The following is a 13,609-nucleotide window of genomic DNA, read 5'->3' as shown; positions in this document are numbered from 1 at the left end:
TCCTGGCTGCAATGTTAAAAATTCAGTTTGTAAACGTATATGCAACTCATCTGATGTAAGCCCAATGATATTTATGTGGTCCTGCATATGCAGTGTTCACTGCACTGCCCTGCCTCCCTAGTCCTGATTGAAAGGTCCTACTTAGGGACAGTCTAGCATTTAGTAAATCGGGTTCCATAGCTAGCTAGCTGTGTTGGTGAAAAATGTGATGACAGGTTCCCTTTAAACTAATCAGCTCCAGAAAACTTTTTCTAGTGTCTCTCCTCTGTTTCACTCACTCCTGCTCAGTTTTGCCTTCCCCCTCTATATAGACTTAGCGTTAACTGGAATGTTCCTTTAAATCAGGAAAAAGTAATTATCGTGGAAAGCCTAGAACCTTGCTCCTTCCTTTAGGCCCTGCACAAAGTATAACTTAATGAATTAGCAGTAACTGTAGTGTTCCTACAGAGATTTCAGTGCGAATTTCAGCCAAGGAGAGGAATCTTGAAAATGAAATAACTACATTGATGTAATTTGTTGAAAAGTTAGTAAATGTTCCTAAGGGTCTATAATTTTTGCATGTATTGGTTTTAAGTCTCTCAAATGTATTATTTTCAATAACTCTTACATAATATTTGTTAGTTCTGTAGTTATCACAGTTCCCAGTATATAAGAAAGGGAGACAGGACAAACTAAGTATAGTTTCACATTGTGTGCAGTGTGTGCTGCGCTTCCGTTGCGTATCCATAGTGTTTTGTCTCTGTTGCGTCTCCATTTTGCTTCTGTTCTATTGTCCGCAAAAAAAAAAAAACCTGAAGGTTTAACGTTGCTTTGAAAACTTAACACTTAGTTTCACAGCCTCATCAATGAAAAAAATCTGACCTGATCAGGTTTTTTTTTTGCGGACCAATAGGCTTACAATGCCTTCCGTTATCCACATCAGTGAAAAACAATGGACAGCAGATCCATGAAAATAAAAGCCAATTTGAAAACACCCATAGAAATCAATGGCTCAGTGAAGCATCTGTGAAAATCTCTGCTGTGAAAAACAAAACCAACGTGAAAGAGCCTCAAAGCTTATATTTTCAGTTGAAGATGGACAGCTAGAGACTATAGACATAGAATGCCATTATACTCAACAAGATGATGACAAAATGCAGGGGAGAGGGATGCTGGCGCTTAATATTGATAAACTTGTTAATCTTGGTAGAAAATAAGCACTTACTGACATAAAGAGGATGGGAAAACATCAGACATTGCCACATGCCAAGACTAATGGGTGGTTTTAGCTGCTTCTTATTTATTTCACAAAATGAAGGTCACAAATTAATCTTTTCAAATAGTTGACTTTATATATGAATTATGGTTACAAATGGTCATAACTATTTTATATGATAGATGAGCCACAATCATATGTCTTACAGATAACTGAGCTCTGTGTCAATGGTCACAGTCAACAATCTCAAACTACAGACAGAAGACCCCTGCGTCTCAATGGTGAATGTTAACGATCCTGAATGCGTCATGTTGACCATGACAGACAAATACATGTATACAGAATGGCCAATGAAAGGGGCGGTTACAGGGAGATTAAAAAAAAATTAAAAATTAAACTTCATTTGGATTTTTTCTGCTCCTACAAAATAGGGTTGTAATAATGGATATTGTAATAAGGACCATATACAGGCGGTCCCTGACTTAAGAACACCCGACTTACATAAGACGCCTAGTTACAAACCACCCACTGGATGTTAGTAATTTACTGTACTTTAGCTGTAGGCTACAATAAACAGCTATAACAGTTATCAAAGGTGTCAGCAATTAAGATTTACTGTTAATACTGATTCTTATGATAACCCAAAAGTTTTAAAATCCAATTGTCACAGAGACCAAAATATTTTGGATGGGATTACAATTATAAAATATACAGTTCCGACTTCTACGTAACTCGGGGACCGCCTGTATATTGGATGAATGTTGAACACCAAGTTTTGTGAGAGTAGTCAACTGAATAATATGTAGAATGGACTCTGCCGCGATTCTCCAGAGATGAGCTGCCGCTTGAGGATTCTGGAAGTGATTTCATCACCATTGCCTAACAATAATTCAAGCATTCTTAGATCACATGTGTAGGGGGATAGCAGAAAGCATTTTGGGGTAAGGGATTTGGAGTGAGAGCTTTAAGCTTACAATCTAACCTGTATGGCCAGTTGTAGTAAGCACTATATCCCTTCAAGATAAAGAAAGCTGCTGATTTGGGTTATATACAGGCTAATCTTGTGTATTATGATGCTGATACATCCACTCTGGAAAACGAGCACATTTGTTTCAGCATAGTGGGGGGGATTCATTATGCCTTCTCTGCCTGTTTTCGAACAGCTCTGACCCGCACGCCACTTTGGGTATGTGGGGGATGGGGGTGGGAACTGCTTGTGTAGGAGATTGTGGTGAGAGGTTGGATGGGTCCGCAGAGACTACAGCAGAAAACTCTGCCAGATGAGACCTGGTCGAAACATGTTTGACCTGGTAGAGATTGCACCCAATCTACCATGAGGCCGGAGCCCCTTAGTAGATAAAGGTGGTGGGGCACCGGCAGCAAAGCCACTACCAGATACCTGTTACAACAGCCTTTCTCCATGGAGAAGAAAAGGATCGAAAATTGACATTAAACATGCACAATCCTTGGGAGATTTTAGGGGCACTCATCTACATTACATAGTTGGCCATCCTCAGGGAAATTGGCAGGTGTGGCCAACATTTTCTCCAATGTGTATGGAAAAACCCCTTTAAAGCACATGAAATGTTGCCTATTTACCTAATACATTTTTGAATGCCACAGGGTAAAAGCCAATAAGGATTTCGGTGAATACCTGGCAGGCGAAAGGTTGCAGTTACCTTTTAATGGATTGACCATTTACTTCACCCATGACTGGCATTAAACTGTATCTAAAATGTATCAAAGAAAGCAGCCCCAAAAAATGGGAAAATGAAAGACTTCATGAAAAGAAAAAAAAAGGTATTCATGTTGACAACGCTGGATAATATATCTGCTGGCCACATAAATTGTTTTCCACTTTTCCCAATGTCAGTCATTAGCAATTGACATTAAAAAAGTAAACATCTCTAAGGGTCTTACTAATGAATAGACTATGAAGTGGTCTGTAGCACATGACCCTACTCAAGTGAATGGAAGTTAGTGTGTTTGAAATGAAGACACAAAAATCTGCTTATGTTACACTTGGAGCCTACAGAGAACAGGTCACAACGTGGACTACAAAATGGGATCACTAACCTCATCTATTGCTTTCTTATAGCTCTTTGAGCAAGGGAGGGATAATCAGCATCGGAGAAAGCAGAGCAGGTCAAGGGGAAGCCACAGGGAAGGAAGCAGGTTAGAAATACAAGTGTTAGTTTCATGCTTGTCAAGCTTTTTGAATGGATAGACAGACAGCCAAGTGTTCGGCAAAGAGTGCACAGTACACAGAACGCAGTGCGAGTGGCTGAATCATGGACAGCCTGTGGACTTATGTCACTCTCCATTCTACTTAGTGATAACACATTCATGTAAAGCAAACCAACATCAATGAACACTATGCTGCAGGAATGGTCTACACACAACAAACTATTGACAAACTTGGAATAACTCAGTTGTCCAGTGTGTACATGAGGAATAACTTGTAATCTTATCGCTTTCAGCACTGAAGCAGTTACTACTCTCTCTCCTCACTCCAAAAACTGAACTTCTGTATCAAGATAGAATGCAAATTTCAGAATGAATGTTTATCATCTTATCAGGAAGAAGAGCGCATGATAACATATGCTTCCACTTTCTATACTTACCTGTACTAGCGACTATGCAAAGTTTATTGAAACTCTTAGATTCAGCAGTAATATCCCCATCAGTGTCCACATTAAAAAAGATGCCATTGCCCAAATGAGCTACAGAATGTGTGCATTTAAAAGCTATGTCTACCTTTACTAGCACTCTGTATTCCACATCTACAATAAAAAAGTAACTTTGCAATAGATATTTATTAAAGGGGTTGTCCAGAAGTTGAATACATGTTTGCTTATTTCTATTTAACAGCACCACAGCTGACCATGGTTTGTGTTGGTATTACAGCTCAGCTGCATAGAGATGAATGGAGCAGAGTTGCAATAATTGCATAAATAGGTGTGGCGCTGTTATTGGAAGAAAAAAGCCATGTTTTTAAACCTCCAGACAACCTCTTTAACAATGACCTATTGTTTCAGAACTTCAGCTTTATGCAGACCCATCCTTCTCTGTGGTAACAAACAAAAAACCCTAAACTCAGAAACTGTAAATTTTTGCCAGTTCACATGCATTCAATAAGTTGCCCCCTAAAAAAAGTGTGACCTAAGGAATAGTTTATATAGTTATTCTTTGTTCAAAATTGCAATTGATGTAGGAGATTTTTTTTTCAAAATATTGCAGCTTTTTATAACGGTTGGTTTGGGGTTTCATTACCAGAGCTTAGGGTTTTTACCTGGTTTACTACCCCAAAATGTGTTTAAAAGTAGTGTAAAAATTCTTAACAGTCATGGCAATAGAATCAATGCCACATGAAGTATGGAGTGTACCATTTTACCCAAAATATAACCAAAAGCACTTATACAAAGATCTGTAAGAATGTATGAGGTAACTAAAGCTACTAAATAAGATTTTAATCTTATTTTTCCAAACCTAAAATTAAAGGTTAGAAAATGTTTCTGGCAACCGTCCCATTAGCTGTTCTCTGAAACACTTGACTTTATGTTATATCGAGACACTGCTCATTCACAAGAAATTAAAATACATTAAATGTATGAAATCTCACCTCTCCTCCCACTGCTCACATACGACTCATTAATAGACGCTCAACATTATCAGCTATACAAAAGCACTTTTTATAGCCTGCGCTCACAATGCAGAGTCTGCCGCTGCTCACAGTGCTATGTTGTGCAAGTTACAAACCTGTCATCTTTTTAATGTCCCTTAACAAAGAGAATGTATGCTGAAGAATATAGCTGAATAGAGAGATTAGTAAAAATGGCAATTTGTGACATACAAAGCAGTAATAACTAGCTGAGAGTAACTCGGTAGGAATACGATAACAATAGGAGGTATTAAAGGTAGAGTACATTACCTAGCATCTATACCATGCAATCAACATAGATCACCTTATGTCTAGTACTTCATGAAGTTGAACTAGAGCTAAAGAATTACTGGGTAAAGAAATTTTGCATAAAACTTCTGTCACCTCTTCTGAGATGTCTATTTTATTCACTAGTTGAATTCCTGAAAAAGAACCATTTTTGAGCATCAAAAGGTTAACACTTGGAGTTTCCAGATAAGTGTATGTTCCTGTAGATTAGGGGTGGGCAATTAATCTTCCCATGGGGCCACATGAGAAATTGGGATGGTTTTAGAGGGCTGGACTAATATATTTAATTCTGTAACTCCATTCTACCCAGTACCTATATACTGGTATATAACCTATCCCTACATAAAAACCCAGTAAATAAAACACTACTATGATTCAATGAAAATATGGAGGACCTAATTGCCTCATTATTCAATGATTGGCAGAGGATGTTAAATTTTTCAACAAGGATTAGAGCTAGTTAAAAGGACCGGATGTGGCCCCCGGGCCAGAAAATGCCCAGGTCTGCTGCAGATTGTCCAATCCCTGCTAAAGTGTAGTAAGAAACACAAGCTAAAGTTTTTTTTAAAAAAAAAGATGTTTTAAAATAGTTATAGTTTGAGAAACAAATTTAATAAAATAAACATTTACGACAAAGTTCAGGACATTTTTTCAGGGCCGACTTTGTACAGTATTTTTTGGAATGGAATTGAGGCTACCAGTTTAGGCTTGGTTCACATCACAGTTTATGTATATACTCAGCGATGGATACGCTGAGCATTTACATATAGTTGCATACAGAGGCATAGTTTTTGTCTCCATCTAACCACTAGACGTCAGATCCACAAAAAAAAGTAGAATAGAAAAACGTAGCAAGCTATGTCATCCGGATGAGCAATGTACGCACTCAGTGGAGATAATAGTAACCTATGGAGAGTGAATGAAGCGTATTGCATCCCCTCCCCCCGCCACGTGAGTGGATACACCATTCATCAAGAGGAATCCTTCCCAACGTGTCCTAACAATGGCGCAAAATGTGATGTGATCGCAGCCTTACACACAGATAACCCTGGACAATAGGGCAGATGTTTCAGTGGATCCCCTGCAGAGATAGAGGTTTTTTATGCCTGCCTATGTATTTACATTTTATTATTGTATTATAAGTTCTGTGTAAGTGAAAGTGGGCATTTCCTATTAAGCCAATGATTCAATATGTACACATACACACATTCATATAGTAGAAAAAGACAAAAAACAAATGAACTATGTGACTACAATTACAGAATGTTGAACGCTAGAAAAAAATGCTACTTGAAAACAAGCCTGTAGAGATAGATAATGGAACATTGGGCAACAAACAATCGAAAGGTTATATACATGCTGGTATGTGCAAGAATAGATGAAATCTTAGTAGCTGAAAACTGGAAAACAGTCAGTCACTCACAAACTTCAGTGTAACCCAGGACACCTTGTGGAAGAAAAGAATATGACATGTTACAATTATGATAAAAATTTGTAATAAACCTACAGCTGGTCGACTTGGTCGTGTCATGTTGTCATCAGTTTTTGCATTCGATCCATCGTGCGGCATCACCGGAGACCCTTCAGGCTTATTGTTACCTGCTGCAAAGAGAATAACAATTAATGTAAATTACTGTTTGTGCTAAATGTACTTTACCATTATACAGGTGCTTAAAAAAGGGGAAAAAAAATAGAATGGCAACCACAGGGGCTATTGTTATGACAGACATTTTCTATGTCTGTCTAACCCCTTTGATGCTGTGGTCAGCCATAGTTTAAACATAACATACAGTGCATATTACGGAATATAGACTATATAGAGACAGTTGGCTATTAATAAAAACAGGTTGGGGTTAAATTATTAGATTTACTGGATGAACATAAGTAAGATCTGAATATCAATTACAATATTTGTGGATGATTCTTTTAAAGGGAACCTGCCAGCAGAAATTGACCTATTAACCACTACCAGCAAGTAGTAGAGCAAATTACCACTTTCCAGATCCGGTTTCTTTCATGGCCAGGTGTGATAGTATCTAGTTTCAACAAATAACTGATATTCTTTGTGAAAGAAAAAGTTATACAATTTTCCAACATACTTTCTGTACGGTTGTCTAGACCTCTACTTGCTGTCCTGGTATAGGAAGCTTCCATGCTTACTTTCACTTGATAGAGATCTGTCCATGGTCATGTGATGGACATGCAGGTGCACAAGCCATTATTATCACAGAGGGTAATCAGAGTCTTGTGAGATATATAACGGCTCGGGCATCTGCCTGTCCATCTCAGACCATGGACAGATTTCTATCAACTGGAAGCAAGCATAGAAGCTTTCTATAGAAGGACAGGGATCTAGACAAGCAGAGAGCTAGAAAACCATGAGGAATACATGCAGGAAGTATATTGGAAAGTGTATAACTTCCTTACATAAACCATGTATATTATTTTCTGAAAATGGACAACCCCTTTAAGTAAAATATATTGTTAAAAAAAAATCTCAGATTTAAAAACGCCTTTATAACACCTTTCCAAAACAGTATAATGTAACAGTAAGCCTACATGTGGATAGAACAGTCTGCTCCTGGTGCTGTCTATTGTATAGTGGGTGCTGCCAGATGCCCTGCAAAAAGTGTATTTGGCTGGGGTGTTGGGTGTGGTCTAATAGTCACATTCTTCTAACATTTTTACTACTTAGGACCTATTCAGACAAGTTTTTTCACACTTGTATGCCATCTGTGACTTTTGAAGAGAGCATACTGTCTAAATGTCTTCTACGTGGCTATTTAGAAGTCAAAGGACCCCCACAAAAATGGACAGCACACGGATGTCATGCTTTTCTCTCAAATGCTGGAACAGGTTTTTTGGCCAATCAAATTCTGTCAACCATACATAAAATAATGGATGTTGTAAGGACATGAAAAACATGGATAAAGCACACAGACAGAACAGGTCCGACCTGTCTAATTGAGCCCTTGGTAGAATTATAAGGGCTACAACACTGCCATGAGTTTTAATCCTAAGCAATATAGCAAAAATAAGAGAAAATGTATGCTAAAATATCTATCAATTCTTACTTGAAAAGTCAACCAGAGTCACTTTTTCTAAACTGCAGCAAGATAGAAATCTGATTAGAGAATACAGAGTGTAGACGAGGTAAAAACCAGAAACATAATAGCAGAATATCTAAAGAGTACAAGTAGCCCGATTTATGTGAAATAGTCAGAAACCCGACCAGCGCTATTAACCATTTATTGGGCCTGTTAATCCTCTGGATGCAACAGAGATCTATCTACAGACATTGTACGCAGAGTACTTTTATGAGATCCCATTGTGATTCAATGTTCTTGGACAAGAGCTCGACTGGAAACCGGATGGAATGCAGAACACAATACAAGCACAAATCTTCGTAAAAGGAAAATGTTTTATTAAACTAATTCTCCTTGGCACAATATGAAGCTCTACTCACACACAGATAAAGCTAAAAGCAAAAGTCAGAGCAATGCTCCCACGCACACAATCTCTTCCGAGAGCTGCATGTGGGTGTGAAAGTGCAAGGCACTGTTATTATTCAGTGCTGTGACAATGCAGCCCTACTGCTCGCAGTGCCTGTGGTTTATGTGCATGTGGGTGTATCCTATAATTCCCACTGCCAGGCAGAAAGATTCCTCATCGATCTTACCTCGAACTCTGCTCCGTTCGCTGGAGCCTGCTTGAGAACCTGGCTGTGATCCTCCTTGTGAGCTGGGTTGTGAACTCGGTGTGCTAGAACTAGATGAGCTTCCGCTGCTAGTTCTCTGAATGGGATTTTCTATGACCGTTTCAGTCCTTCGCAGATCAGGGTTACTATACAACACAAATCATGAATATAATTTATGGAGTTAAAAATCTCATCGAACATTATTAGAAAACGTGACAAATATTACGAAAGTCTCAAATTTTATATCAAAGAACTCTTGATACAAGTATGACACACAATGTCATATAAAGTGTCATAAAATAAGTGACCCGGCTTGGATTTGAAAATCTCAAAATGTAATGTAATTTGCATCATTTTTAGACATGCCTGCCCTCGTGGTTGTACATATTTTAACTGTCAAACATGCCATTTTGGAAGTGAAAACTTTTTCAAATTTTTTCAAAAATTGTAAATTAAAGGGGCCTGTTTTGGGGGGACAATTATAAGTTTCTAACTGCATCATTGTGTCAGCTGTGAATTTCTGGGAGCCGGATTGATTTTTCATTACATTGCTGCACATTGTGGGTTAATCGGAAAAGGTTAATAAGGAAGTGGAAAGATGAAAGTGTTCAGGCTTAGATTTGGATGAATAATTAAATAAGAGTCAAAGACAGTGCAGACCTCGCTCTCACAGGCTGTGTACCCAGTCTATTTCCAAGATTACTGCCATTCCCAGGGCAGTTCTTCCGTGCTAGTGCAGGAGATATTGAAGTAGTCCTTTGAGGCACCTGGGAGAAGAGAAACTTTGGTTAATCAATCTGTAAAAGTAAAACATAATGACATCTAATTCACAAACAAAAGAAATTAGGGAATCGCATAGATTACAAGTAACAGTTATTCCCTCTCCATTGAATTTGGGAAGTGTCACCTCTGTGGTCCTTGAAAAAAGGAAGCGGAAATGAGTCAAGTGGAGTTGATGTGGAAGAACTGATAAACAGCAACGGCTTAGGGGGCCCATAAGGTGCCACTTTCCCGTATGAGAAGACTAATACTATAAATCATACATTATGGTCGGGGCCTGGCACAGACTGTGCACTGGGGCCCATCAGCTTCAAGTTACACCTTTTTGTGCATTATTAACACTATGCTTTAAAATTCAATTGGGTTGAAAATAATAACTTGCTGTTATACAGTAGTTTGATAAAATAATGAAAGGATGTAGGAAACAATGGAATTAATGTGCTTATTTATGTAACATTGCACATAACTATGCATTATGAGGGATGCACTAATGCGTTGCCTGTAAAAACTGATGAGTTTTCAATATCAATGCATAGGAGGTATAACACCAAGTACAATCCTGCCTTTTATGGGACTAGAGCGTGACACAGAATCCCAGGAGTCGCACAGAGCCAGATGGAGCTCTGCATTCATTGCGGACTTACAGGCCCCTGTTCTCATTATCGATGAGGGTCCCAATAACCAGACCGTCAGTTATCAACCTGTCCAACCAACTCCATTCCATGTAGGCGAAGAGGGTGTTAAGGGGGGTGCAGCTGCTGAAGGAGTGGACTGGCACGAGGGCGGTCTTGCCCTGCATCTGCACACTCGTCTGCACCGTTCGGGACTTGGCGTAGAATTCTACACCACTGCTGCCTGACTGTCAAATACATCAGGAGACCAGATTTTCCTGATGTATCCAGTGGTGCCGGAGGGCGGCGTTTCATCATACACCAGCGAACAAAGCACCAAAGTATGATAAATTATCATAAATTATCAAATTTATTTTTTATAGCATTTGGTAAATTAACATTAATACATATTCTGTAATGTAAATCTAAAGACACAATATAACAAAGCCAGATAAATTTTATTGCAGTGACCTTTGGTGGAAGATCTTCCTCTTGACGTAACCAAGAACTACGATCAAACTTTTCAATGCGAGGAGGGAGAGGAGGGTTCTCAGAGGTTGGGTCTGAATTCTGCCTTGGCATCTCGGGCCGTTTAGAAACAATCCCTTCCTGGAATGCGGACATGCCCTTAGCTGACTGTTCATGAAGTGACTGAGATGCTGAGAGGGAAGGTCCTGGGGTTTTCACCGACACCAACATTGGAAGTTGCTAAAGAGAGGAGGGAGATGAGGTCAATTTGCTATTGGCATAAAACACTGGCATTTAATACTTATGGCGTTTTAACAGGAAAAATTGACAGTTTACCATTATCTTCCAGTGAGAAAACCAATGAAAAAAATTATCCCCCCATTTACTTGAATTGAGAGCGACATCTAGCCCTATATTCCAATTAAGTGTTGCAAGTCGAACTATTTCCATCACATTTGTTTTATTCCTCTCAAAATGTTTTCAGATGCAAAATGTGACAAATTTCAGGAAGAAAATAATGGTGTAGACATCCCCTACATTATACATCTAGTTGTCAAGTAATTCATATATTTCTAGTACATTTATGTACAACACGATAAAATAGCACAGAGATCTGAGAAGTGATGTTTTATTATACTTAGAACTAATTTAATTTATTCACCATAGCAGACAGGTTAGTAGAGGAATCCTTAACAAACCAGCACCTACATTCACCTTTTCAGTGTTTTGCACTCCGTTATGACTTTAGATGTACTGAGGCAAATTGGAAATACATTATTTGTTCAAAAAATTTTGGATTTGTGTTTATTTACTTTCTTCAGATCTACAGATCAAAGAGGAGAAATTTAATTGTTTCAACTGCGAAGCAACAACATCTGAATCTGGATTCACACTGATAAGACTATGTAGCGTTAAGGACATACAAGATGTAGTTCCAGTGGGGACACAGCCCATATTTGTATTGTTCACAGTCTTTTCATCTACCTCCGGGAAAGGACAGGAAATAGATAAGATCTTTTTTTCATTTTTGCATTTCTTTATATACTTAAAACTATAGAGAGGGATAGAGCAGTGTGAAGAATTATGCTAAATGAGGAAATGCAAATTTACTATGGTCAACAGCATCTGTATCAAATTTCCCTATATGTTTATATAACTATCCATCCCATCCATCCATCCATCTATCCATCTTCTCCAATTCCAAAGCAACATAACAACTAGATTTTCACTCATTTGAATAATCTACTTGTGTGTCTGGTTAGTAATGGGCTAATTTGTAAACCTATTAAAACCAACTACTATTATGTAATTGGGAATTTTTCTGTGTCTTAAAGTAGGATATATTCTTTAAATAAAAATTCTCAGTGCTGCACTTCCCTAGGTATAGGAGCTACTCAAAACAGTCCTGATAGATCCAAAAATACCTAACATTCAAAAGTCATAAAAAGTGTGACCAGAGCTCCTTTACTTAGTAGATTTAATGGAGTCCACTCAAATAAAAAATGTGCACGTAAAATCCATGAGAACGTCAATCATCAGCCCCATTGTGATAGAATATTAGATGAATTTTGGATACAGAAGGTGAGGATGTGTGTTTGTGATGAGTTATGGGCTATGATACACCCTCTCCCCCAGCTAGATATTGAGAGGAAATCACCTCTTCCTTATAAGATAAAGTAATTGGCATGTAGTCCCTAGGCCAAATGTTTCCTCTACCTCCTTCTGTGTGTGCTCTGATCCATGAATAGCAAAGTTTAAGTGATGCAAATGCTGCGTCACCAAATGGCATGTGTGTATATGCCATGTCTGTAGAATGCCAAACTATACTTCAAAGCCAGCTTTGTCCTAACTCCTGGATTTCTTATCAAAGAACCTGTGGTCAGCATCCTCTGATATTCCTATAGTGTCAAGCGTATTTCATAGTGGCGTTTGGTATTGTTGGATTTGTATATTACTGGGAATGTGCTGGTGTTCCAGGTGTAGCCACGCACCTCGCAGATGACAAAGGGGGCGGATTAGGTGTTTAGCATACCAGGTGAGGGGAAATCTTTGCCAATCTAACTAGCATAATGTCTGTTTTCCTTTCTTTTATACTTTTTTAATTTTTACTCTTTTGCTTTAATGTATGTCTGTTTATGTCATCATTTTTTATAACCTACAAGCATTATGCATTTTATATATTAAATTGTCCTTCAATAAGTGTGGTTGTGCACCCCCTAGCTGTGTGTGTGTGGTGTGTAGTGTCAGGGTTTCTGATGAGTGTGATTTCCTAGACAAAATTCGGTGCTGAATGCAAGGGGAGTAGAATTTACACAAGACGCCATCTTGTGTAGGTGGGCAGTGTTTTATGTATTAAATTGTGAGCCTCTCTAGTGCAAGTGCACCCCGTGACGCAACTCGAGGGTGGGGGTTTGTCACATTGTCCATCACCTATTATTAATAGTGTGATCCCAAGTTGTTACCTTTCAATGTGATCCAGCCCGTGACAAAAATAAGAGGAGAAATGATCTTCAGAGAACAGAAAGAGTCAGCCTATTATAAGGCTCAGAGGTCAGTGTAAGAACTGGAGTACTACTGGTAAGGGGTAGAATCCCCAAAACGCTGCAGCCAATAGGTGGACCTCTAATGGATCTCTAATTTGGTACAAGATAACTGGGCTTACTTTTTTCCCCAAAAATCTGGCCAAAAAAATAGGTCTCTGTCCACCAAGATCACCAGTATCTGTCCCAAGCTAGGTCTAGGCTACTTTATTCAGCTATCCAATGAACTGCTCTGTAGTGATAAACTTGTAAAAAAAACACATTAGTTTTGTGTACATCTCATCCTGAAAAACTATACACTATAACCCATTTAGATGTGTCTTAGGATGTTGGCGTGTTCCCCCAGTAGCATGTGCCTGCCTCCTGAAG

The 13,609-nt window shown here is 38.6% G+C and overlaps 1 protein-coding gene across 16 annotated transcripts in view; it reads right to left on the bottom strand.

Moving 5' to 3' along the window:
• TNIK (TRAF2 and NCK interacting kinase) overlaps window positions 1-13,609 on the bottom strand; it is a 169,872-nt gene that overhangs the window by 32,479 nt on the left and 123,784 nt on the right. For 10 of the 16 annotated variants that reach the window (XM_072142812.1, XM_072142806.1, XM_072142801.1 and 7 more), the window contains 5 exons: window positions 10,704-10,940; window positions 9,502-9,608; window positions 8,824-8,987; window positions 6,652-6,746; window positions 3,272-3,295 (listed from right to left, as the gene is read on the bottom strand). In XM_072142812.1, the coding sequence (XP_071998913.1) occupies window positions 3,272-3,295; window positions 6,652-6,746; window positions 8,824-8,987; window positions 9,502-9,608; window positions 10,704-10,940 (627 nt within the window). The remainder of the gene's footprint in view (window positions 1-3,271; window positions 3,296-6,651; window positions 6,747-8,823; window positions 8,988-9,501; window positions 9,609-10,703; window positions 10,941-13,609) is intronic. The other 6 variants (XM_072142802.1, XM_072142805.1, XM_072142813.1 and 3 more) reach the window with 1 other exon arrangement.

The sequence above is a fragment of the Engystomops pustulosus genome, chromosome 3, assembly GCF_040894005.1.
Source record: "Engystomops pustulosus chromosome 3, aEngPut4.maternal, whole genome shotgun sequence".
In the NCBI taxonomy this organism is placed as follows: Eukaryota; Metazoa; Chordata; class Amphibia; order Anura; family Leptodactylidae; genus Engystomops; species Engystomops pustulosus.
This window is presented reverse-complemented; position numbering and strand designations above follow the sequence as displayed.